This window comes from Monodon monoceros, unplaced genomic scaffold (assembly GCF_005190385.1).
Source record: "Monodon monoceros isolate NGI ecotype Baffin Bay Population unplaced genomic scaffold, NGI_Narwhal_1 Super_Scaffold_19, whole genome shotgun sequence".
In the NCBI taxonomy this organism is placed as follows: domain Eukaryota; kingdom Metazoa; phylum Chordata; class Mammalia; order Artiodactyla; family Monodontidae; genus Monodon; species Monodon monoceros.
In genome coordinates this window covers 14182721-14207667 of record NW_021703775.1, presented here as the reverse complement: position 1 = coordinate 14207667, position 24947 = coordinate 14182721, and the positions used below count along the sequence as shown (strand labels likewise).

The 24947-nt window shown below is 51.4% G+C and overlaps 2 protein-coding genes across 3 annotated transcripts; one reads left to right on the top strand and one right to left on the bottom strand.

Moving 5' to 3' along the window:
• Positions 1-10433, top strand: TGOLN2 (trans-golgi network protein 2). 2 transcript variants are annotated; one of them, XM_029232752.1, is made up of 4 exons: positions 1-69; positions 317-984; positions 2822-2905; positions 8474-10433. In XM_029232752.1, exons 1-4 carry the CDS (start codon positions 24-26, stop codon positions 8582-8584), a joined length of 909 nt encoding a protein of 302 aa, XP_029088585.1. In that variant the 5' UTR covers positions 1-23; the 3' UTR covers positions 8585-10433. The 2 variants fall into 2 exon arrangements, with proteins under 2 accessions (XP_029088585.1, XP_029088586.1); XM_029232753.1 differs by lacking the exon at positions 8474-10433 and adding an exon at positions 4150-5627.
• On the bottom strand, positions 9089-22541 carry RETSAT (retinol saturase). The gene is made up of 11 exons (XM_029232755.1): positions 22186-22541; positions 19895-20077; positions 19328-19569; positions 18291-18492; positions 17510-17707; positions 15630-15749; positions 11932-12070; positions 11587-11696; positions 11345-11511; positions 10990-11149; positions 9089-10730 (listed from the first exon to the last, which is right to left on the bottom strand). The coding sequence occupies exons 1-11, from the start codon at positions 22352-22354 to the stop codon at positions 10591-10593; spliced, it is 1830 nt and encodes a 609-aa protein (XP_029088588.1). The 5' UTR covers positions 22355-22541; the 3' UTR covers positions 9089-10590.
• Between the last annotated feature and the right edge of the window lie 2406 nt (positions 22542-24947).

Below are 24947 nucleotides of genomic sequence, written 5' to 3'. Positions count from 1 at the left end.
GGCGGAAGCGCAGTCTGTGCAGGATGAGTTTACGGGTTGTGTTCGTCTTGCTGAGCTTCGCAGCGGCGGGTAAGACCCCCCCCCCCCCCGCCTCCCACAACAACTCCTCGACCCACCTCCACTAATCCCAGTCTCGCCGCCAGGCCCACCAATACTCACCGTGGCCGGTCGCCACCTGACCTCACTTCTTCCCTGCCCGACCCTCGCCACCCCTCCGCTCGCCATCAGCCCCTTCCTCTGTTTGCCCGTTGCAACGTTCTGAGGATTCCTTTCTCTCCGCCTGCCCCTCTTCAGCCAGACGGTTTCTCTGTTTCAGGCTCCACGCAGCCCGCTACTTTGCTAGTCTCCTCAGCAGTCGCTCCGAGCACAGGTCCGGCTTCTACAAGAGACTCCAAGCTCATGTTGAGCCTGCAGCCTGAGCAAGAACACAGTGACAGACCCCCTCTGAATCAGAATACCGCGAAAACCGTCCCTGGCAGTTCGGAACCCGAGCTGCAGCACAAGAATGACCGCCCTGGCAATTCCTCCAGAGACCAGTCCACCACGTCGGTCTCCAGCCCCTCTTCTGGTAACAAGGAGCCCACCAAGTCCTATTTAAACGCAGTAACTGACAAAGCTCCGCAGCCTTCCATAACTGAATCTGGGGGAAACGTATTGCTAGACTCTGACCGCTCTTCTACCCAGCAGGAGGGAGAAGGTAAGTCTTTAGAACCACCTGAAGATGAGGAGCCCAAGGAGACTGAGGAAGGGGATACAGAGCCTGAAGAGGGTGCACCACCCAAAGACGAGAAAGAAATGCTTGGCCCTGCCTCCAGTGAGAACCGTGAAAGCACAGTTTTGAATTCCTGGAGTAGGAAGAAGGATGACATTTATAAGGATAATCTTGGAAGTTCCAATGCAGAGAGCAGCCACTTCTTTGCATATCTGGTGACAGCAGCCATTCTCGTTGCTGTCCTCTATATTGCCTACCACAATAAGCGGAAGGTAAGTCAAGAGTTGCTTTAAGAGGAGGGATGGGGGCTTCCCTGGTGGCGCAGTGGTTGAGAATCCGCCTGCCGATGCAGGGGACATGGGTTCGTGCCCCGGTCCGGGAGGATCCCACATGTCGTGGAGCGGCTGGGCCCGTGAGCCATGGCCGCTGAGCCTGCGCGTCCGGAGCCTGTGCTCCGCAACGGGAGAGGCCGCAACAGTGAGAGGCCCGCGTACTGCAAAAAAAAAAAAAAAGAAAAAAAAGAGGAGGGATGGGACTTCCTCCATCCTGAAAGCTTGGAGTGTGGGTATCCATCACTCATCTGCCTGTAAGCACTAGGAATTTAGAAACAAACTTCAGTTTTTTCTGAGACCCTGCTAGGGTTCTTTATTCTTCTTTTAGAAATCATATGTTTCATGTCTGTTTCCTCTGAGTGCCTTCTGCTGTTGCGTCAGGTGCCAAGTTTAGGACGTTATTATGCTCTGACCCAAATTAGGGTCTCCTCCCGTAATCTTGGAACTTACAATCTGTCACAGCCTGAGAGGACCTGAGTACCTGACAGTCTGTAAGTAGTTAGAGCCCTTCTCTTCCTGTTTCCCCTCTCAAAAAGACAGTGCTTCCTGTCTTATTATTTCTAGCTTCCTTTCCCAAGCTTTTGTTTTCCATGTGCCGTGGCAGAAAGAACGGTTGCATAGTCTTCAACACCAACAGCAGAGAGCCCAGGGACTATGTTCTGCAGTCAGTTGAGTTTCTGATTAGACGAAAGGCCAGAAGTTGCATGGATACACTCATCTTTTACTTCAGCAGGGTTTGTTGTGTTGCTTAGTAACCACTCTAAGGACAGAATGATTGCATTCCTTTTTTTTTTTAAATTAAAGTGTAGTTGATTTACAATGTCGTGCTAGTTTCAGGTGTACAGCACAGTGATTCAGTTATATGTATATATATTCATTTTCAGATTCTTTTCCCAAAATGATTTCATTTCTTATTGAGCCCTAAGAATTTAGTAGTTTCTGTAAGCAGGTTAAAATTGAAGGATTCAATTCATGATAGCCATAAGGCCTAGGGCTGTGAGAAATGAGGGAAGACATTTAGTAAAAGTGGTAATTGCTGGGAATTCCCTGGCAGTCCAGTGCTTAAGGCGCTGCACTTTCACTGCAGGGGGCATGGGTTTGATCCCTGATCAGGGAACTAAGATCCCGCGTGCCTCACAACACGGCCACACACACACAAAAAAGTGGTACATTCCTTATTCTACATCCAAGTGCTCCTCATGGAGAGTAACCTTAGGTATGAAATGAGAGTGGTAAGGTTAAGATGAAGCAAAGTGTGGGGTGAAAGAGTACATTTGCAGATAAGATAATTATCTGCAAATTAATTATTGCTTAATATTAAAATAAAAGGAGGGTGGATGGGTCAGCCTGGAGGAGGCTAAGTTGGGGAGGAGTTGGCGGTTCTTTTCACCACGTGCTCTTGAGTAAATCTTACAGACCACCACAAGCTAGAGCCCAGAAGAGCCCTCCTGCATCTGTCATTTCCTGTTTAGCAGTATAAAGGATTCTGATGTAACTATAATTATAATATAATAACTATATAACTAATAACTATAATATAACTATATAACTAATAACTATATAACTAATAACTATAATTATAATATAATATTATAATATATAATAACTATAATTATAATCCTTATAATTGTTAATAGGGCCTTTCTGTGGATGTCCTGCTCTTTTTACTGTCAGGGTCATTAATAAATGGGCCACCACGTGATCACCTCTGATTTCGGAGACTGAAATATGTCATTAGAGAGTCAGTTGTTAACTGCTGACTTGTTCCTTTCCCCAGATTATTGCTTTCGTCCTGGAAGGAAAAAGGTCCAAAGTTACACGGCGGCCAAAGGCCAGTGACTACCAGCGTTTGGACCAAAAGGTAAGGAGGCGAGGAGGGACATGCAGCCTCACATGCGCCCGGCAGTGGGCTTGTGTTTGGCATGGCGGCAACAGCAGCTGATTCTGGGGGTGCTGTTGCCACTGCCCCGCCCTTTTCAGACCAGACATCCACGTGAACATGTCTGTGATGTTCGAGCTAGAAGAGATTCTCAAGGCCTCTGCCACAGCTTCTTCCTTCAACAGATGAGGAAGCTCAGGCCCAGAAACATTATGATTTTTTCCCCTGAGTTCCCACTACAAGTTCCTGGCAAAATCAAGACCTGAGGGCAACTCCCTTGGCTCCCGGCCCGTACTTTTCACACTCCATCAGCACTTCGCAAATTTTCATAGGCATGTGACTCACCCTAGGACTTGTGATTTAAAAAAAAAAGCAAACTCTGTATGGGGTGAGCCTGTGCTTCTTCATTTCTAGGGAGTTTCCAGGTGACACCACAGGCTGCTGGAACCACACTCCGGGTCGTAAAGCACTAGACCACATGCCCTGGAAGCAAACAAATCCAGAAATGTAGGATCTGGGAGCTTCCAGCTCCCTAGATCAGCCCTGCAAATAGACTTCCTGAGTGCGGCCAGCCCAGGCCTCTGCCAGAAAGCAAAGCCCTCCTTCCACCCCAGAGGCAGCCTGCCTGTGTGGGGACACACTGCCTTGCTGCCAGCATGCGCCCTCCCTCCCTCTGTGCAGCCACAGCCAGGACACTGGTAAAGAGTGGTTGGTGCCCGACTTCCCACAGGGAACACAGTCTGCATACCAGTTACAAAATAAGCCACGCAGCTCAGAATCTCTTTGTTTGCTAGCCCAGTAGGTCAGCTGCACAATATAACTCTGGCCTAGAACCTTCCCAGATAATTGACTTCAAGGATTTCTTTTCCCCTTTGTTATAATTTTTTTCTGATTTAAAAGAAATGTGCATGTAAACAATTCAAAACAATATAGGATGGTGCACAGTAGACGCCCAAGATTCCCATATGCCCTCCACCAAGTATGTATCTTTCTAGTGTTTGTTTTATTTCAAACTGACTTTTAAAATAATCTTATGTGCTGTTATTTTATCAGTTGCTGTTTGTATGGTGGAGGGTCAGTTTGTCTTAATTTTGAATTTTTCTCCTGAACTTCAACTCCTATAAGATCTTCCCCCCCACACCTCCCACCCCAAGATCATAGCAGTGAGGTATATTCCTTTGGAAAAAGATGAATGTTACCAATAGATTGTGTTGCTCTTGTTTCAGATTTGATTTTTCTGTTCTTGAGAACCTTGTCCTCCCTGCTGATTTGTTTCTAAATCAAGAAAAATGAAGAGAAAACTACTGTGACCTAAGAGACACACCCCCTCCTCTAGGGTTTGGTGGCAAGTCGCGGCTGGCAGAGGCAGGGGGGATTGCTTTGGGTTTTGCACCTGCACTTTGGCGAACTTGTCCTCCTGTGTTCCCGTTATTTATGCTGGTGTCTTCCAGCCTGTCCCCCTGAGCGTGAGTAGGGAAGCATGTGGGCGTGCCCAGCTGTGACCAAAGGGAGACCTCAGCCCTGGGCAGGTGACTGCTGTTGACTGCCCTCCCTCGGGTCTTGGCCCTGTCGTCAAGTTAGCCCTTGAAAACAGCATTGCACTCGCCACTACTTACCTTCGCGGACCTAGGAGAAAACTACAGGCTGTGGTCCGTTTCTACCAAGGCCTCTCCCTTTGCGGGGATGTGCCCTACAAAAGATGTAGAATGTAGTGAATGCTGATGGGCAAAGGGCTCCTTTGAACACGAGCAGCAAACCAAAACTGCAGCTGAAAAACATGCTTTACTGCCTGCGAGTCCAGCCTGCCTAGTGCAAGCTCTTCACGTTCTTCTGACATTTTCATATTATTTAAGACGAAGTGAAGCCACTTCCATTTAGTTGTACTGAGCAGAAAACTGAACTTGGGGGTTCTGGGAGGAAAGCTGTAAAGCCACTGTGCCCATCACAGATGTTTTAAAAATCACAGTTAACGATTATTGAAACATTGTGTTCATCCCTACTCACCATCATTACAGAAACTTTTTGAAGTAGGGTGAGTTCATGCTTTGGGCAAGAAAGCAAGGACTGTTTGGTTTGGGTCTAAAAATTTCGAAGGGCTTTTATGAAACACGTTTCCCACAAACTCTGTTTTGCCTTTGTTGCCTAAAATAGACTTACATTTACAAACTGACTATACTCCCTCCTTTACCTGAATCTAGGTAATGGTCCTCTTATCTGATAAAAAACGCCAAGGCTAATTAGTAAAAATTCTCCTTCTGTCCCATGTCAGGGGTTATTAAAATTTAAGAAACTCAGGGGACTTCCCTGGTGGTCCAGTGGTTAAGACTCCGTGCTCCCAATGCAGGGGGCCCGGGTTCGATCCCTGGTTGGGGAACTAGATCCCGCATTCTGCAACTAAGACCCAGTGCAGCCAAATAAATGAATAAATATTAAAAAAAAAAGAAAGAAAGAAACTCAGAGAGTTCCCCTGAGGTAACTGAGGGTAGTGTTTTGGATCAGATTATTGTTTTATTTAAATCTGTTCTAGTTGTGCTACCCTATTATCAAGAGCCTAAAGAGAGTTGTTTCTGGGGAAAAAAAACAAAAAACAAAACAAAACAAAACTGAAAGAGAATAGCTGATCTCAGGGAAATGCAAAGAATGTGGGAAGTGAGAGGAACAGGATGAATTGTAGGCCATTGAAGAAGTCTGGCGGAAGAAGGGGCCATCTTGTTTGTCATGGTATCTTCCACCTCGCTTAAAACAGCCCGTGACTTTGAGTTGAGACTTTCATTCTCTGCAGGTAACATCTGTAGAGGTAAGGAATGAGGACTCTTCTTGGCATCATCCCCTAAGACCATGGTTATTTATCCCCTTTTCTGTCTCCCCTTTCCCTGCCTTTCTTCCTCCCCTCTAATGTTTTCTCTTTCTTCCTGTCTCCAGTCACCCCTTTCCTTCCGTCTTCATGCATGCCCAGATTCCCCGCTCCCATCCATCCTATTTGTGGTCCAGCTTCCATTCCCTTGCCATGTATCTTCCTCATAACCTTTACAGAGTCACTTCGGTCCTTGTCTTCCTGCTAATAATGTTTTCCCAGAGGTTCAGATCCCCAAATCCAGTGGCTTGTTCTCAACGCTCAGTCTTGTCCCTGATAGAATTGGACACTTAGACCATCAAATCAAACTTCCCCTCTTCTGGTCTCTCTGTCCTGGCTTCTGAGAACTCCTTTGTCTTATCCTGTGCTGGTGGAGGAGAAGGCCCTCAAAGACAGGTCTTTGTCTTTTCCTTTGTCTCCCTAGAAACTCATCCATTCTTTATCCTCTGAGTGAGTGACTCCCAAGTTTTTATCCTTGGCCTAGTTCCCAAAGAACCCAGTCCTGCCGTGTGCTGAATATTTCAGCTTGGTCATCCTGTTGTCACGGAAACGGAATTTCTCTCTTCTACCCATTAAGAGGCCCCTCTCAACTGCCCAATCTCTTGAATCATCTCAACTCCGAACTGCAGACTTGTGCCGTTTTTATGTCTTGTCACGAAAGTCCTGTCCATTTTTAGAGAACCATCTCCAGCTACAGTCTCCATTTTCCTTGTTTCCCTGCCCCACCCACACCGCCACCCATTCCACTTCTCTCCTAGATTTTTTTTTTTTCCCAAGAGCCACCTACATTGGTCTCCTGTCCATTTTTTGTGTATGCGAAGAGAGCAGAGTGATCTTTCCAGAGTACTTGCCGTGATCTGAAGCGTGTCTCGTGGCTTCGAGAATCAAGTTCGTGGACTCTGGTGTTCAGGGCTCCACAGGCCGGCACTGTCCTGCCTGTCTTTCCCTGCATCCTGGCTGGGCCAAAGGTCCCTCTTGTCGGGCCCATCCAGGCCCCTGTGCCTTTTCGTCCTTGCTGCGTCCTCCAGTCCCTGGCTTCCGGTGGCTGTTTTCCAGTTAGGGCGCGTCCCCCCACCTTCTCTTCTTTCCCTTGCCTCCCCGAAACCTGTTTTCTCAGGGCCCAGCTCACGTTTGCCCATGCACCTTCCTGACTCCCCTGCCCCGCGTGATTGGCTCTTTCCATTTTACTGTAATAGCTCCTGGTAATACCACTCACACATTTTGGAACTTGAGCAAAACAGGGCAGCCGGTATCTGCCATCTCTGTCTGGTCTCCCCAAGAAAATGAAGCTCCTTCAGGAGCACCCAGGGCGTCATCTGCGTATCTGCCTAACATGGGACAGTCCCCGGGGACTTGAGTTCAGTTTCTTCTTGCAAAGGAGACATGTTCTTTGTTCAGGACATCTGGCTGTGACTTAACTGAGGTCTCACACGGCTCTTTCTGGCTACTGGTTGCTGTCCCTCATGGATGGATATTGATAGTAAGGAGGAGAGCAGAAAGAAAGGTTGGTTTCAGGCACCAAGTAGGTTGGCACCAAGTGGACGCATAAGTATTGTTGTAGAGTCTGCAAAGCTTCACTTTTTGAGCCTCTGAGAAGTATGGTTTCTTGTGTGAAAGAGTACAAAAGAATTTAAGTTTCACTTTAGAAATTGCACTGAAAGAAATCTCCCACAACAAAGGAGAAGCTGTTTTCTGGGTAGTTGTCTTTTTGAAGAGAGACTCTTTGAAGATGTTTTCCTAGAGATTGTGCACATGAGGGTGGACTGGTGGGGGAGGGGAGGATCTCTCCAGCGGTGGGGGCGGGGCGCGGGGGGGCGGGCATGAGAGGTGCCCTGTCCAGATGGCTCTGTGCTTCCTTTCCTGGCCCCAGTTTTTGGTGGCAGGGTGGTTTCTATTTGGAGGAATCTGTGCTTCAGAATTATTTGAAGAGTCTACCTCTGGACTCTGTGGGAGTGGAAGGCTAGTCTACCTGGAAAGGCTAAGATAACTCAGAAAGACCTGACAACTAGCTGTGTACACACTGACATTTCTTTTCACATAATGGCTTTCAATGAAACTTTTGGTGACAGAACTCTAAACCTCTAAAATTCCCGATAATGATTCTCATTTTCTTCTCCCATTTCATGCCATTTAATTCAAAAGCCTGCCCCTCATTTTTGCAGGGTGACTTGTTATGTAATGCTGCATGTGTGATGAAAGCTAGCACGCTTTGCACATGTTCTGAATCATGTGAACAGGGAAGACGAGTATGCCATACACCAGACCCTGTCCTTCTGCCAGCTGTTTTCTAAAAACTCTCGCTGGGACAGTTGCATTTGGCATTGCCTTGCTTAAGAAAGAATCCTGAGAAGAGATTCTCAAGCTTAATTGAACCGTACATCCAGAACCAAGGCTGAATCTCACCTCAGTTTCTTAAGTCACGTGTGAATTTCCTAAATATCCCAATCTAGAAACTCCTCTGTAAAGGCATTGGGTCTGAGCTGTATAGTGTTTCAAGCTGCCAACAAAGTCAGCTTCCTCACACTTGTCGATATCCCTTTAATTCAGAAGTCTAACATGTTCAATAAATGGTTGATTGTTGAAATTGTTTCCCTTCTTTTTTTGTTTACCCAATTAGCAGGATACTACTGTTTTGCAATGTTTTGTATTTCCACCTTGTAACTTAATGATAATCACTTAATTTTATTTCTTTAAAGCTTATTTGGGGACTTCCCTGGTGGTCCAGTGGCCAAGGCTCCGCGCCCCCAATGCAGGGGGCCTGGGTTCGATCCCTGGTTAGGGAACTAGATCCCACATGCCGCAACTAAGAGTTCGCATGCCGCAACTGAAGTTCCCACGTGCCACAACTAAAAAGATCCAGCATGCCACAACAAAGATCCCACACGAGGCAGTGAAGATCCTGCATGTTGCAACTAAGACCTGGCACAGCCAAATAAATAAATAAATTTTTTTTTTAAAAAAAAAGCCTATTTGGTCTAATGACAAGTATTTTTCCACATATAATGTTTTACCTAGCTTTTATGAATGCCGTCACCACGTAGTTATGTATCTCTGCACAGAAACCAAAATAAATTTCAAATGTTAAAGCTCTATAATCATTAAATTTAATTTTTCTCCTCCTTATTTTTTAAAAAGCACAGTCGATATACAACATTATATTAGTTTCAGGTATACAACATAGTGATTCGACATCTGTATACATTGCAAATTGATCACAGTAAGTCTAGTAACCATCTGTCACCATACAAAGTTATTTCAGTATTATTGATTATATTGTACCTCTTAATCCCCCTTAATAAATTTATTAGTACTGTATTGAAATTGATTAAAATAAGGCCTAACGTAAGTGGAAGGTCATTTTTTTTTTTTAACCTTTAGCCTTCACTCACCTTCCCACCCAGTCCCCACGTAAGTACCAATACACCGGAAACGCATTCCCAAGCTTTGCACACGGTCTGTAATTTTCCATGTTCTGATTGACTGCCTGCCAACCTCCTCCTCCTCACCAGGCAGCCCTTGTCCTAGGTTGGGAGTAGCTGGGCTTCTTGTCATAATACAGTCGTTACCTCTTAGGGCTCGTCCTTTGCTGTACCCTTGGCTTGAAAGCTCTGTCCACCTGCATCAACCCCAGTTGTCTTTCCAGGCCTCTGCCCTGACGGCGAACGCCCCCGTCTCGCTGTGTATTTTAGGAAGCTAAGTCTTGAGGCTCAGGCCCTGAGGTCTGGGAGGGTATCTTGATGCTGGCATGGTGAGAACCCAATTTAACCCCGATCATAAGGAAGACGAGCCTAGGCCCTGGCTGCATGCGCATTGGATGTTCTTGTGTAACATACACCTCGCTAACTAATGCGTCCTGTCAGCCCCCTGCCCCCACGTCCACATGGACCCTATCACAGGCGTTTCCCCACCCACTGAAAGCCAGTGGAACCAGAAAAATGGGATCTGGAGCCTCAACCTATGGAACTACAACCCAAACCATGCTCATCAGGCACCCTCTCTCCACTGTGTAGAACTCCCGCAGAGAGGCACTAAGGGGGAATGGGAAGAGAAGCCTCGGGCCGGTGGGTCCATCCTGCTTCAGCCGACCCACACTCTCAAGGGTTCTAGCCACCTGACAAAAGAATATTTGGTTTGATGGCTCAGAGTTAGGAGGTGTGGGTGTGGGATGCAGAGCGCTGCTTGATGAACCATTAAAGTCACCCAAGTCAGTAGCCCACGCTGGGCCTTTCGTAGAGACAGCATGTTATAAAAGGTATGAAAGGGGCTTCCCTGGTGGCGCAGTGGTTGAGAGTCCGCCTGCCAACGCAGGGGACACGGGTTCGTGCCCCGGTCCGGGAAGATCCCACATGCCGCGGAGCGGCTGGGCCCGTGAGCCATGGCCGCTGAGCCTGCGTGTCCGGAGCCTGTGCTCCGCAACGGGAGAGGCCACAACAGTGAGAGGCCTGCGTACCGCAAAAAAAAAAAAAAAAAGGTATGAAGGATCACCACCTGCCTGGCTGGAAGAGCTTCAGTTTAAGAACCACCATCTAGGGACTCTCCTGACAGTCCAGTGGTTAAGACTCTGCACTCCCACTGCAGAGGGCACAGACTTCAATCCCTGGTCGGGGTAAGATCCCACATGCCGTGCAGCACAGCCAAAAAAAAAAAAAAAAAAAAGCGCCATCTATGCTACACTTATGCCTCGGACCTCTTATTCAGAAATTAAAAACAAGAGTACTTTACATGATCGAGGAGCTAATGCAGAAAGACATGGGTAAGTCAGGGGCTGTGCCGGAGCACTGGCCAAATTTCCTCTGACTCATCCCTGACCAAACTAATTCTTCTTCTTCTGTGCCTGGACCCTTGAGCCAAGGTTCTGAAGATCTGGGTACAGGTTCCGCTTCAGGATGGCACTGCTGCACAGCAGGGCCCCTTGCAGGGCTCCCATCAACCCACAGGTGAAGACATCCTGGCCTAGGAGACAAAAGCAGAGGCCCGTGTGCACTGCTGCCCCCCGCCCCAAGTGGGGGACAGGGATGGACAAGGGCCCCTGGGCCAGGGCCACCCAGAGATGGCTTCAGACCAGGACCAGGGTCCACAGCTGCCGAGGCAGCCCAGCTCAGGGTGTGGGAGGCTGCAGAGGGCAGCAGGATCTGAGGACAAGAATGGAGGACTCTGGGTGACAGGGAAGCCCAGGGTCTCAGGTCCTGGCAAAATGCAGCAGTCAGTGTACCTGTCAGGTAGAGGTTGGGGATGGGGCTCTGGGCCCTCATGGAGGCCATCGCACCAGGATGCAGGCGGCCCAGGTCGTGGTCAGCCCCGTAGCAGGCCCCCCGGGGAGCTGCCAGGTAGAACTGATTGGTCAACGGGGACCCTCCAGTCACACTGTCCACCTGAGGAGGCAAAAGAGGCAGCCGAAGAGTAGGAGTGGGACCTTGTGAGACCCTCACCTCCTTTCCTGCCCCTGCACGAGCTGCCTGCCGGCACGGGCTCCCTATCCCTTCCTGGAGCTCAGTCAGCCCAGGCCTGGTTCCCCTGCCCCAAAGAAAGGGTAGAGATGCACCAGCCACAGGAGTCTGCCCTCCTACCTTCCCCTCCAGCTGTGGGAAGAGCTTCAGGACGACCGACAGAGCGGCTTCAACAAAGGAGCTCTTGAGGGTCTCGTAGCCACTGCTCCGCTTTCCCTGGGGCTCGTCCCGCCACTCCTCGAACCACTCATAGGAGGTGGGCACCAGCACGACCCCTGTGGAGCGGCCTGGGGATGCAGGGCGGGGTCACTACTGCTGCCCCTGCCCCGCCCAAGCCCCCGCCCCAGAACCTCAAGCCCCACCTGAAAACCGGTCCTCCCACGACGGGTCCTTGGCCGACGGGAAAGCAATGAAGAGAACGGGCATGTGCTCTACAGCCTTGTCCGCAGGCAGAGAGAGGTAGTGCTCCATCCTGGGGGAGGAGAGGGGCTGTCGGTCCTGGCCTTGTTCCCCGCAGCCAACAGCACCACCCCGAGGGTAGGTCACCCCCAGGGACCCCCGAAGGGATGAGGCCAAGGCGCAGCCTAGGTAGGGAAAAGCCCTTTGGGAGTAGATTCTTGCCCATTTCCTCCCATCCTGCATCCTGCTGCTTCTCCCCCAGCATCAGGGGAGGACAGCCTCCCCACACACGCACACCCACGCCTTACGCCGTGTCCATGTCTGTGTCAAAATAAACGTAGTAGTTGGTAGACGGCAGCCCCAGGTCCTTCTTGGTGCCTCGGAGGCAGATGAAGACAGAGAACATGCTCAAGCCGGGCCGCACCATCCCCAGCTGCCGCTTCACACCTGCCGAGAGGCGGCAGGGCCGCGTGAACAAGGCCACCGACTGCCGCCCCTGCCCCGGGAACCTGCGGACGCCCGCTCACCTCATCTGTAGCCTCAGACGTTCGGACAGCTCGGCCTGGCCTCCTGCCTGTGAAGGCCACGGCCTCAGCCTTCTGCTCTGAGCGCCTTGAGGAGCAGTGAGTGACGCCCGGCTCTCTGAGCCGCTCACTGCCTCCCATCGTCCCGTTCATGTCTCAGCTACGAGCGGATGACGGGCTGTGCACTACAAAGACCACGGCTAGGAACAGTATTTGGTTGTAAGCCTTGGCTTCGGTATTAAGCTGAATACAAACCATCTAATGACTGAATATGCATAATTCCTCCTGTGCTGAACAGTCAGCACAAGGCCTGAAAATGGAAAGTGATGCAGATGAACAGATGCAAACGGCATCACTGGCACTTGGCATTCCAGGGTTCATCTGGGGAGGAGGGAAGAACAGCACTGAGGAGGAAGGCAACAGGCACCGTGGGAGCCTCTGGTCCCCTGGACCGTAGCCATTGGGCATTCCTACCTCTCAACAGCTGAGCCCAGACCAGTTTTCTGGAAGTTGCTCCCACAGAGTCTTATCCATTTTTTTTTTTTTTTTTTTTGGCGGTACGCGGGCCTCTCGCTGTGGTGGCCTCTCCCGCTGCGGAGCACAGGCTCCGGACGCGCAGGCCCAGCGGCCATGGCTCACGGGCCCAGCCGCTCTGCGGCACGTGGGATCTTCCCGGACCGGGGCACGAACTCGCGTCCCCTGCATTGGCAGGCGGACTCTCAACCACTGCGCCACCAGGGAAGCCCCGGAGTCTTATCCTTTGTTCCCATTCCCAGGACCATTTCCAGCCTCTGCCTGAGGGATAAGTCGCCACGGGCTGCTCTGCTTAATTCATGTAACAAATATTTGTTGAGGACCTGAAATGCGCTGGATCCTCTGCGAGGCCTTGGGGACACTGCAAGGAATCGGACGTGATGCCTGTCCACTGTCCACTTTCCTGAAGAAGCTGGCTCTCCTATTAGAGGCTGCGAAGACCTGAGTGCTACGGGGAGGGTGACCATAAAACTTATCATCCAGAACAGGCCACTTCTGAGAGTCAAGGGGGCGTTGTAACAATTACAGTAGGACAACGGGCATAAGACTTCCAGACACCCAGCTGCCCAGCTGTGGGAGCGCCGAGGGGGGGCAGGGGATGTGGTGAGTAGTAGTAATTGCCCTGGAAAGTCAGGAGCACCTTCTCCCCTGGGTCCCAGCATCGTTGGGGAACCACAGCTGTGGGCACCCCCTTTCCAGGTGGGGCAGGGTGGGCACAGAGAGAACCAGGGGCCCAGGAGTGATACCCCCAGGTCTTCAGAAGCCCCTTAGCGCAGCCATCACCTCCACCCAGCCCCTCCCGTCCCTTTCCCCAGCTAGAAGGAAGGGGTCCAGGAGCCACCCACCTGGCAGAAAAACAGAATCTTGGGTCTCAAATCAGGCACACGACGATGAGACCAAGCCCTGCTTCTCCACACCAGCCTTAGCTCCCCTACTGATTTTGTCAAACTAGTCTTCCCTACTCAAAACACCTCCTCTCCAAACTACCCTCCTCAAAGCTCAGCCGTGGAATTTAAGAAAGGCGCTCCTATTCACAAAGCCTCCCCCTGCCTGACCACCCCACCTCCACCCTCGACCCCAACTAGCACTGCCTGTCCCCAAGGCCACCAGATACCCCATTCCCATCTCTGAGAGGGAGACAGAACTGTGAGAATCTCTACCCCCAAACAGCTGGAAACGTAGGAATCCCAGCACCTGGGGTCTCTGAGTTAAGCATCACTGCTGCCACTGTCTGAAATGCTCTCAAACTGGGATTCATGCAGCTCCCGCTCGAGAGAGGCAGCTGGTCCTTCAGGCAGGTAGGGGCTGGCACATGAGACTGTCTTCAGGGCTGGGATACGTAAGAGCAGTGGAAGCTGCTTCCGCCAGTGAAGGGAGGCAAGCTCGGCAGCTAAGTCTGTGGCATGGCTGCCTGGAGAGAAGGCGGGCCTGGGGGAACACTGGGCCCGTCAGGGGACAGTGTCAGGGTTCAGAGGTCCTGGGAGAGAGGGAGGCACGAAGTACCAAAGGCCACCGGGCGGTCTCTGCCCCACCCCACTCGGCTCACCCGGCCTGAGAGAGGGGAGGCCCCTGCCAGGAGCAGATGCCGGCCGAGGCCCAGCTAAGTGAGGCAGAGGGCTGAGGAGGCCAGTTCCCGGGAGCACATGGCCTGTACCTCAGAGACAATCACGACGGCCACCCACCCTCTCCCCCACCAGGAAATCCAAGGCCTCACTTTTCTACTGAACCCACATCCCTGGGCCCGCCCTCTGGGGCGGAGCGCTCTTTCCACAGCGCTCCTCCCCGGGTACCAGTGAAGTCCGGGGTTTCCACCCCAAACTCATCGTGAGCGGCTCCCTACTCCCCACCTCCCACCCCAGCCAGAGGCCTTTACGCAGATGCCTCTCCCTCACCCTCCAGGATCGCCGGTCCCCTCCCAGCCAGCGGCCTCCTCCCCTCAATCACATGGGGAGCTGCCAGCTACATTTCCAAATGGTGACGTCCCAGCTAACCTTGGCCCAGCCACTCTGTTCCTTGTGGGCCGACCTGCTCTCCTGCCCCTTCAAGCGAGGCCTTCGCTCTGGAAGCCCCATGCTTCCCAGCCCAGAGCGGGCCAGCAGCCCAGGCTTCGAGTCCGACACACCAGCCTTCTCCTCTCAGCTTGGCCACCTCCAGCTGGGTGGCCTTGGGCAGTTATTCACCTGTGTGCCTCTGTTTCCCCAGCCATCAACATTAGGATGACGAGCCCTCTACCCAGTGGCCGAGGATCAAGGCAAGAACAAAATCGGGCTTTTAGTTTTGGACACGGCCTATCAGTGGAGATGACTAGACTGAGGCTTGTTTCGAGTTCAGGGCTCACGGAGCGGAGGGTACTCCTGCAGCCTCAGCACCAGTACAGAGCTGCTTCCTGAAGAGGCAGGCCCACAACATTATTATCAAGGCCTTCTTCTCCACGCCAGCCTTAGCTTCCCTTACCAACAATGTCAGATCAGGCTTCCCCACTCAAAATAAGTGAGAAATTAAGGAAGGAAGCAGGATTCATAGGGCAAACTCAGTGAAAATCCAAGAAACGTTCCTTTAGGACTCAAGCCACCATCATGGACTATCAGAGAGATGATCTAAGATCTAGGGAAACTGGAAATGGGCAACTAGGACTGGAGACTTGAAAGAGGAAAGGGAAACATGGTTGAGGTGATAAGGGGAAAGGGAGTAAATATGCCAAGAACGAAATGAGAGATAAGGACCAAAGGGTCTTTGGGGAAGATGTGATACAAAGGAAGTTGATGCCACCCCCTAAACAGAGGCCTTCTGGGAACGGATGTTAGAAACCGGTGTGCTCACCTTTTCTGCCTATGGAGGGTCAAAGGGCAGTGCTAACGCTGGGGGAAGCATCAGCCAGGCTGAGCCAGCTGGTTGCAGGGGGCAGGGCTGGGGCACCTGGAGGACAGTGACGCAGCCCAGTCGTTTACCTGGCAGACAGCGGGCCTTCTCTGGCAACAGGTACTCATAGGTGTTGAATAATCCTGCGTTGGAGATCACGACGGGGCAATAGATGCTCACCAGCTCCTGACCATGCTTCACAGTGACACCTGCAGGCACAAGAGCTTGGCTGAGGTTCTGTAAGCTCCAGGAGGACAAAAAAGGTCCCTATTCCCCACCCCCCAGATCTCTCCCACATTGACCCCGAGCGGGCAGGCCCCAGGCCAAACTGCAAAGTGAGGTAACCATCCTGAAGCGCTGCCCTCTTGGCTCACGGTCCCCGCCCTGGCTTCCTACCTCTCTCCCCACCCTGCGTGGGCACGCTTCCCTTGAGCAACCCACCAACCTTCACACGAATCCCGAAAGAGCCCACGGGCTGAAGGCCTTCACTGGAATCCTAGACCCTTCTTCACAGCTGCCAGACTTCCCGTCCCAACTTGCTCTTTTCAAAATCCTCCAAAGACACCTCAACCTCTGCCTTAAACTCCAAGGTCTTGTCTCAGCCTTCCCTGATGTGGTCCCTTTCGTGCGTCCAGCCTCACCTCTGGCCATTCTCACTAAACTATTAGGTAGGACTGTATGAAATAGCTGACAGTCAACCGTTTTTTAACCTGTAAATGTGGCAGTCTCTTACGATTCAACCCAACATTTTCAGATGCCTAAAAATACTCAGCTCTTTCATACCTCTGTGCCTCTGCACATTCGGTTCCCCCTGCCTGGAATAACCACCCCTCCCCTCTGGCTAGCTTCCTCTCACCCTTCATGACCTCCGTCTGAGACCTTCCCTGTTCCACCACCCTCTGTGTCACCTCCATCCTTGGTGCCTGCCTCTATGTGGCACTTTAACTATAGCGCAGTCATCTTCCCTGTGAGACTGGAAACTTCTTGAGTTACAGATTAGGATTTACTTGTCTTTTATCACCTAGCACGTGAAAAACACAAATAAATGTATCCGCCACTGAATTTAATTGAAATGATAAACCCACTTGGTCCACACACCCCCTGATGGCTGGAAGAACTTGCTCATGAACATGAGAGAAAGTCTCACACATTGGACAGCCACCCCTCTCTCCCCACCGGGAACTTCCCAGTCTCTTCTACACACATGCCCTTGGAGACCGCTGACGGTCTTTTCTCCCTTGACTTTTGCGTGCCCTGGGCTACCCACTCACCACCTCCTCCTTGAAAGATTCCTCTGGTGAATTTACTGTCACACCAGCTCTGTTTTCCCCAGGCGTCTCTCTGCCCCCTTAGCTGATGCTTCTGAAGTACCCGCAGCCTGGATGGCCTGTTCTGTCTACCAGAGTCCTTCCTTGCATAGAGCCTCTCCTCACAGAGTTCATCCACGGTGGGATTTTGACGCTGTGTGCAGGTGACAGCAAACACCTGAGCCAGGCTAGAGGCTGGGTCCCATTCTGCCATTTACAGATTGAGGGCAGGGCATCCTGCCGGCCTCCACACCACCCTACAAGCACCCAGGTTACGTACTCACTCCATCAGTCACTGAACAAACAGTTACTGGGCTCTATTATGTGCTAAAGTCTATAGACATAAAGATTAAAAAGACACAGCCCCTACACTCAGGAGGTCCTAGGTTACCAGATAACTATTTTTGTCTATTGAATAAATGATGAAATACTGTTCTCTGGGAACCATGCCACCCTTTATCCTTCCCGTGTCCTTTTTGCTTCCAGGCCAATCGCTATCCCCGGGCAGCCCCAGCTTGGGGCAGATTCCAGCCTTTAACCCCCCATTTGGAGGTCAGTTCTTCTACACCTTCTGCCCTCAGTGCTTTCTTTGCTCTGCACCCAGAGATCCCAGGTCTCTCCCACCCCGGCCAGGGACTGTGAAGACAATGCAGGGCTCTTACCGCAGGCTTTCCCAGCTGAGTCCAGCAAGATGCTCTGCACAGGGGCCCTCGTCAAGACAGCACCCCCGGCCCGCTGAATCACAGGGATGGTGTGGAAAGCGATTTCACTGGAACCCCCTCGGGGATAAAAGGCCCCTTTTATGTAGTGGTCAACCAGCAGAGCATGCATGGCAAAGGTGGTGTGGCTGGCGGTCACGCCTACAGAAGGAAGGAAGGGGTGATGAGGCAGGAGGGGCAGCGGTACCTTCGTTCAGAAAGGAATACGGGTTCCCATCAGAAAACACGCAGCCTTTGGGAATTCCCTGGCGGTCCAGTGGGTTAGGACTCGGTGCTTTCACTGCCAGGGGCCCAGGTTCAATCCCTGGTTGGGGAACTAAGATCCCGCAAGCCGTGAGGCATGGCCAAAAAAAAAAAAGGAAAACACGCAGTCTGAGGCTATGCATCCCAGGATCCAAGTGATCCCCAGGGCTCAGGGCAGCCAGAGGGCCTGTTTCCATCCAAATGTGGGGAAAGGGGAACCTTACAGGTCTTGAGGCCAGTGGGAATGTCCTCCCTGCAAACTGTCATGCTGCCAAGGAGGACAGTTTTGGTTGGAAAGGAAAGTCATCCAGGGCGTGGGTGAAGGGAATTTTTATCAGTGTGTCCAGTAGGAAGGCGGACAGACATCTCCATAAGCTCCAGAGGGCCTGGGGTGTGTGCTGTTTCATTTCAGTCAGCCAAGCAGGCTCAGGAAGAAAGACTGAGAGCCAGGAGCTGCCTGGGGCCCAAGGCCAGTACCCACCATAAGTGGGAAAGATGTAGCTGAGCACGGCCTGGAGCTCCGGGGAGGCTGGCAGCTCCCGCAGGACCTCGGCCAGGCTCTGGGTGGATGCATGGAGGAACGAAGAGAAATGGGTGAGCAGCCCATACTTGTTGAGGACCTGAACCATGAGCAGCGGGAGGATCTTCAACAAGATGGCATGACTGACTCCTCTGGATACCACCTGGGGAAGGGAATGAGCAGGGAGGAACAGATCTCATCTCCTGACTCGCCTTTCCAACAGCCTGCATAGCCCGAGGGCCAGCAACACTTAGCCCCGGCTGAACTTGGCTGAATTTGGATTTTAAAACTCTGTACTGGGGGCTTCCCTGGGGGCGCCGTGGTTAAGAATCCACCTGCCAGTGCAGGGAACACAGGTTCGATCCCTGGTCCGGGAAGATCCCACATGCCACGGAGCAACTAAGCTCGGGAGCCACAACTACTGAGCCCGCATGCCACAACTACTGAAGCCCACACGCGTAGAGCCCGTGCTCCGCAATGAGAGAAGCCACTGCAATGGGAAGCCCGCGCACCGCAATGAGCAGCCCCAACTCGCTGCAACTAGAGAAAGCCCGCGCGCAGCAATGAAGACCCAAAGCAGCCAAATATAAAAAAGTAAATAAATTTATAAACAGAAAAACAAAAAACTCCGTACTCTGTGAATTTTTCCCATTCTACCCTCAGGTGAGTCCTTTTTTGCTTCTCAGTTTCCAGCCCAAATTCCTTTTGAATAATCCCAACCAGATGAAGTGAAAAAGTGGTGATATGACCACAGGGAGGCCAGCGTGGTCAGGGAGGAGAGCTGAGCGCCCCCCAGAGGCCAGAGTGAGAGTGGCAGCTGCGGAGCCCAGGCTCCAGAGACAGAGGGCCCCGGGGCACAGAGGCCAACTCCAGCAGAGGCTGAGTTCCAGACAGACAGGCCTGTTCCTTCTTCCTGCCTCCCTTACCCATCACTCCGCTAATGAGGAAGGTCAGCCTTGCTGGGAATAAGCAGGGGGTCCTCAGCATGTCCGTGTTACCTTAACCAGCCTTATATACTTGTCGATGGCAGCTTCCTCCTGGGGAAACTTCTCCTTGAGGCCCTGTATGTAGGCTTTCTCCCCACTGTACATGGGAAACTCCTTTCGGCCATTGGGCCCTTCTAGTACCATGATGTCAAAGGGAGAGGCCGTGGGAGCCCAGTCCAACTGCCCCTCAGTGATCTGGTCCAAGATAAAACGGCCAAAGCTGCCCTCCTGCATGCGCCCGATATAATGGATTCCTGTTGGGAGACAGAAAAACAAAGGGTCATAGGGATATGGGGATTGAGGCCTGGAAAAGCTCCAACAAGGAAGCAAGGTGAAAGAAGTTGTCCTGCAGGGCTGAGTCTGTGCCCAGAGGGGGTACCCACCCTTTCTGTAGAGGGGAGTCGCAGCAAAAACCACCAAATCCCTGCCCAGTTCGGCTGCCAGCGGGTACAGCTGTCAGACAAGGAAAGCGTGCCCAGGGAGAAGACGGGGCCTCCAAAATCACAGAAATGCCCAGGATCATCCCACCACGGCTGCTCCAAACCGCCAGCTCCCAGCCCTTTTCCACAGAAGCCTTACCCGTGTCAAATTCAAGGCCATTCTGTCCAAACGTATGACAACAGCCTCCCGCCTTGGTATGTTGTTCCAGCACCAGAACTCGCTTGCCAGCTTTGGTCAGGATCGCCGCTGCCGCCAGGCCCCCAAAGCCACTGCCTATGACCACCACATCCAGCTTCTCTGGCACTCGGCTGGCTGAGAAAGCTGCAGCAGATGGAGGAGATGGAGGTGGGGGCTTCTTGGGGGGCAGTGAAAGAGCAGTGATGTGGAAACCAAGGCAGAATTCTCTAGCTTGTACAACGCCAGAAAACTCTAGAGCAGTTTGGCAAGGAGCTCCTGACTAAAATGTCTCAAACATTTTACCTGGGAAATATTCAGGACCAGCCAGGCGGGTTAAACAAAGTGATTTGGTTTGATCTGAACTGATTTAAGGAAAGCCACTGTGTAGCTGGGGATTTTTCCTACTTGCAAAGAAAGTAAAAAATCCACAAACTATCATAGGAACAAAACAATGCTGCAATACAGGCTGAGAAACCTAAGTGCAGACAGAGAGCGAGCTATGGAAGAAAGAAAACAAGGAGGGGGACGGGGGCCAGTGCAGGCTGCTGGCTCATGGACTGGTCCATTCACAAGCAGGTTATCTTTGGAAAATGCAGGGTCTGCAGTTAGCAGTGGAGCAGCCCAGTCGGATGATGGTTCTTCAACATCCTGATGCAGAGGCAGGACAGAGCTGCTCTGAGAAATCGTGGAGGTGGGGTTGAGGAGGAAGCACCTAAACAAGACAAAACTGGACAGCCCGTGGTGCTGTATGGGCACTTCCTACACAAGATCTGTTCTCTCAAGATCACTCCTAAAGGGACTTCCCTGGTGGCGCAAGGGTTAAGAATCCACCTGCCAATTCAGGGGACACGGGTTCAAGCCCTGGTCCGGGAAGGTCCCACACACTGCGGAGCAACCGAGCCTGTGCACCACAAGTACTGAGCCTGTGCTCTAGAGCCCACAAGCCACAACTACTGAGCCCACATGCCACAACTACTGAGCCCACGTGCCACAACTACTGAGCCCACGTGCCACAACTACTGAAGCCCACACATCTAGAGGCTGTGCTCCACAAGAGAAGCCACCACAATGAGAAGCCCATGCACCACAACGAAGACCTAACATAGCCATAAATAAATAAATAAATATATTTTAAAAAAAAGATCACTCCTGAAGAACTGAGATTTGGAATTTTTCAAGCTGCTAGGGAACTCAGTAAACTTTCAACTTTTCAAATGTTTTTTAAAAGACCTATAGTGAAAAATATATTTCATATTCACATCCCAGAACATATGTTAGTATATAATATAAATACCTGAAACAGAAGTTTCACAATACTTACCAGAACCATGTATTATGCACTCTGATATTTTCCATTCTACTGTCATTTAAAATGTTAGTTGCAACCCATTAAATTGATTTCATGACCCACTAAGAGATCACAACCTGGTTTGAAAAACAGTTAAACTAGTCATCTCATTTTTAGACCAATCCAGATAAATGGAGTGACTTGCTAACGTTTTCGCAGCAAATTAGTGACAGAGTCCAATTAAAACTCTGATCTCAGAAGTTCAAACTAATAGGCCTTCCACTTAGAACAATACTGTCTCCAACTGTGTAGCAAGACTTGTTGCACAGAATACTAAAATTTACAAGTGAACAGGTGAGAGAGATCTCAGATATCAACAGATTATTCTCTTTACAGGTTATTCTTTTTTTCTTTTTTCTTTTTTAAGCAGTAGAACTCTTTCTTTAAAACCTTAGAAGAAATTCGCAAATACTTTTTAAAGATGACAGTGCAGGTCAATGGAAGAGCAGCTCTGAGCCTGAGTCACCCTGTTGAGCCTCGTTTCAACAAGAGATGGGAGCAGGCATAACCAGCCAAATCACTTGATGGGCCAAATGCAATTTCCTATAAAGGTTTCTGTGCAGCTCTCCCAAGTCCCTGAACCCACGGGGAAGATAAGTGAAAACGTTAAGGTCTTAAAGCAAAGTAGGGGAAGGGTCTCTTGTTTATCCGGTTAGCCACCGCTATACTAAGTGGCAGGGCCTGAGCGTGGCTATGCCAAAGACTTGGCTCGCCGAGGACGATGCCCGCGCCCGTGTGGCCACGATTCCCCGGGCCTGGGGGGACCAAGGCTCTCGCCAGTGGCGGACTCTGAAGCGGGTGCCTCCACGTGCAAAGAAGCCCTCCCATCACTCTGCATCTGGGGAACGCTAACCCGCGAGGATGCCCAGGCGCAGCCTCAGACCCCGGGGTCCCTCCCGCTCACCTTGCTTGAGAACCTTCTTCCTGGCCTCCTTGTCGGTCACCAGGGGCGCGGGTGGCCGCTTGACATCCTCGGAGAAGGGGTTCGGGGAGCTGCTGGAGAACAACCCCTTGCAAACTTTGCCGAGGACGGCCAGCAGCAGCGCAGCCAGCGGCAGCAGCAACAGCCACATCGCGCTGGCATCGGAACCTGTCCGCTCCGACTGCGCCCGGGCTCTGCGGCCGCGACTTTGCCCAGTTAGCTTATCCTCGCACCCGGAAGGCACAGCCAACTTTGGCCACTGCTCAGCCAGGCCCTTTTTGGCCAGAAGCCAAGTCTCCGGCGGAGATTGACCATTGCGGCTCTTCGTACTCACGTCTCTGGAGGCGCGGAAGGCCGTGCGCATGCGCGGAGGAGGCCCGTGCGCATGCGCGGAGGAGGCACCCCAATCGCGAAAGCTCAGGGAACTCGGGGGCTCAGCCGGCGAGACCCGGGGGTCCAAGGAGAAGGAATGTGGGGCGGAAATGGTCGCTCTGGGGCGAGACAAGGCTGAGAGTTGCAGAACAGAGAGAGACTCCTTACTGGCAGACCGGAGACATCGGTTTTGGTCTCTCTGGATGACCTGAGGCAAGTTGCTTTCCTGTTTTCCCCACCGAGAAAGTTGCTGTCCGGAGTCCCCACCCTCTCTGGCTGGGTGTCTCGATGGACTGAGATCTCTGTTAACATACGCGTATCCCAGCCGGCGAGCACCGGGATTTGTGACCCCAAATTGGCCAGTAGTTTTGGCTGCGGCGCCCCCCTGGGATGGTGATGCCTGCGGCGGAGGCCTGGTCGGGGCTGGAAGGGCCGGGGAGGCCCCAGCGACAAGGCCGATGAAAGAAGTGGCATACCTGTGTGCGCATTTTTATTTACGGTGTGGACCCAATTTCTAGATTAAATACCTATTCAGAGTTTAAGCTCCAGCAAGCTTAAACTTAATATCATTCCCCTTAATGTAGCTCATTGCCTAAAGTGGGTGCACCATAAAAATAAACAAGGACCTACTGTATAGCACAGGGAACTATATTCAATATCTTGTAATAACCTATAATGGAAAGCTATTCGAAAAAGAATATCTGTATTCAGATATATATTATATATATAATTGAATCAGTGTGCTGTACATCTGAAACTAACATGACATTGAAAATCAACTCTACTTCAATTTAAAAAAATTTTTTTTAATTAAAAAAGTAAAGTGGGTGGGCTTCCCTGGTGGCGCAGTGGTTGAGAGTCCGCCTGCCGATGCAGGGGACACGGGTTCGTGCCCCGGTCCGGGAAGATCCCACATTCCGTGGAGCGGCTGGGCCCCGTGAGCCATGGCTGCTGAGCCTGCCCGTCCGGAGCCTGTGCTCCACAACGGGAGAGGCCACAACAGTGAGAGGGGCGCGTACCGCAAAAAAAAAAAAAAAAAAAAAAAAAAAAAGTAAAGTGGGTGCACCATAAATACTGAATTTGGAAAGGATCCATCTTTATAGGATGGCCATTTCTTCAGGCCCAGCCTGAGGAACTTGCCTAATATTGGTAGGAGTGACTTTGTGATTTCCAGTACTTGCTTGTTTGACAGTTTCTGCTCTTTTCTTTCTCTGTTAAAGATAGTAACTGTCCCTGTTGAAGCCCCCAGCAGGGCGGCAGCCAGAACTGAGGCGCTAGCAGGCATGTAAAGTTGGTCATGCATCTATGCTGCTTGATACATTTCGAGCCCAGTAACAGAAGAGCCTTCCTGAGATTGCCCTCACCATACTTGCCTGTCACCTTCGCAAGGTTGGCCCGTGTGCGAGTGTTTGGTCATATGCCGTCATGGAGGTCAAGGAGGAGGGAAAGGAAAGGGAGGCAGGTGCTGAGACCCCAGAGAGAGCTAGTTCCTGAGGAGCACTGCCCTCCCCCTCAGTTACAGTGAGCCAAATGTCTAGCCCTAGAGTCGGGAGGTGTTCCCGCTCTTGGTGGTAGGAATCAGTCAGTGCGTCCTGCCCCCTGACAAAGAGTCCATCTTGTTACTGGCAGCCAGTTTGTAGGGAACCCAGATCATATTCTCTGGAGGGCTGACCTCAGAGCAGTGCCACCCTCCTTCCTTAGTCAGCCAAGTCTGGGGAATTCCCTGGCGGTCCGGTGGTTAGGACTTCACGCTTTCACTGCCAAGGGCCTGGGTTCAACCCCTGGTCAGGGAACTAAGATCCTGCAAGCCGTGCAGCGTGCCAAAAAAAGTCAACCAAGTTTGTGAGGTACGACTGCCAGTCATCTGCATACTTACCCAGATTCTTGTTGTGACAGACATCCATGGTGTCCACTTACCCCATGATGAGGTGTGGGCCTGTCCAGCCCTCTTCTTAAGGTGGACTCATGGGAGGAAGGGCTTAGAGCTAGCCACACTGGCTAGGCAGCTGCCACATGTACAGTGTTGGTGCTAACTGAGGAAGGGTAGGCACAGTGTTGCATTTTGAGTTTCTACCGTCGTAGGAACCGAATCTGGTATTAGGCCCAACCTGCGTCTGAGACCTAAGCAAAGCCTGAGCACTTAAGCTAAGACCATGCACCAACGTGTCACTCTAAATCAGCCTCACCCCTTTGAGATGCTGCCCCAAATCTCAGTAACTTCATCGTCAGAAACAGATCCCCACCGCTTACACTGGTGCTGCCTCCTGGGTACTAATGGTCCAGCCCTCGGACTCCTGCAGGGACCCCTTCTTTCCATCCAGTGACATGGATAGTAAGAGGCAGGCATTTGGCTAAAGAAGCCTGTTTATTCA

Coding starts and splice junctions, on each gene's coding strand:
- TGOLN2 (XM_029232752.1), top strand. CDS start 24: ATGAGTTTACGGGTTGTGTTCGTCTTGCTGAGCTTCGCAGCGGCGG. Junction 70..316: donor GCTGAGCTTCGCAGCGGCGG/GTAAGACCCCCC, acceptor TCTCTGTTTCAG/GCTCCACGCAGCCCGCTACT. Junction 2,906..8,473: donor ACCAGCGTTTGGACCAAAAG/GTAAGGAGGCGA, acceptor ATTTCTTTAAAG/CTTATTTGGGGACTTCCCTG.
- RETSAT (XM_029232755.1), bottom strand. CDS start 22,354: ATGTGGCTGTTGCTGCTGCCGCTGGCTGCGCTGCTGCTGGCCGTCCTC. Junction 11,697..11,931: donor GACACAGACATGGACACGGC/GTAAGGCGTGGG, acceptor CTCCTCCCCCAG/GATGGAGCACTACCTCTCTC. Junction 10,731..10,989: donor CCCCAACCTCTACCTGACAG/GTACACTGACTG, acceptor TTTGTCTCCTAG/GCCAGGATGTCTTCACCTGT.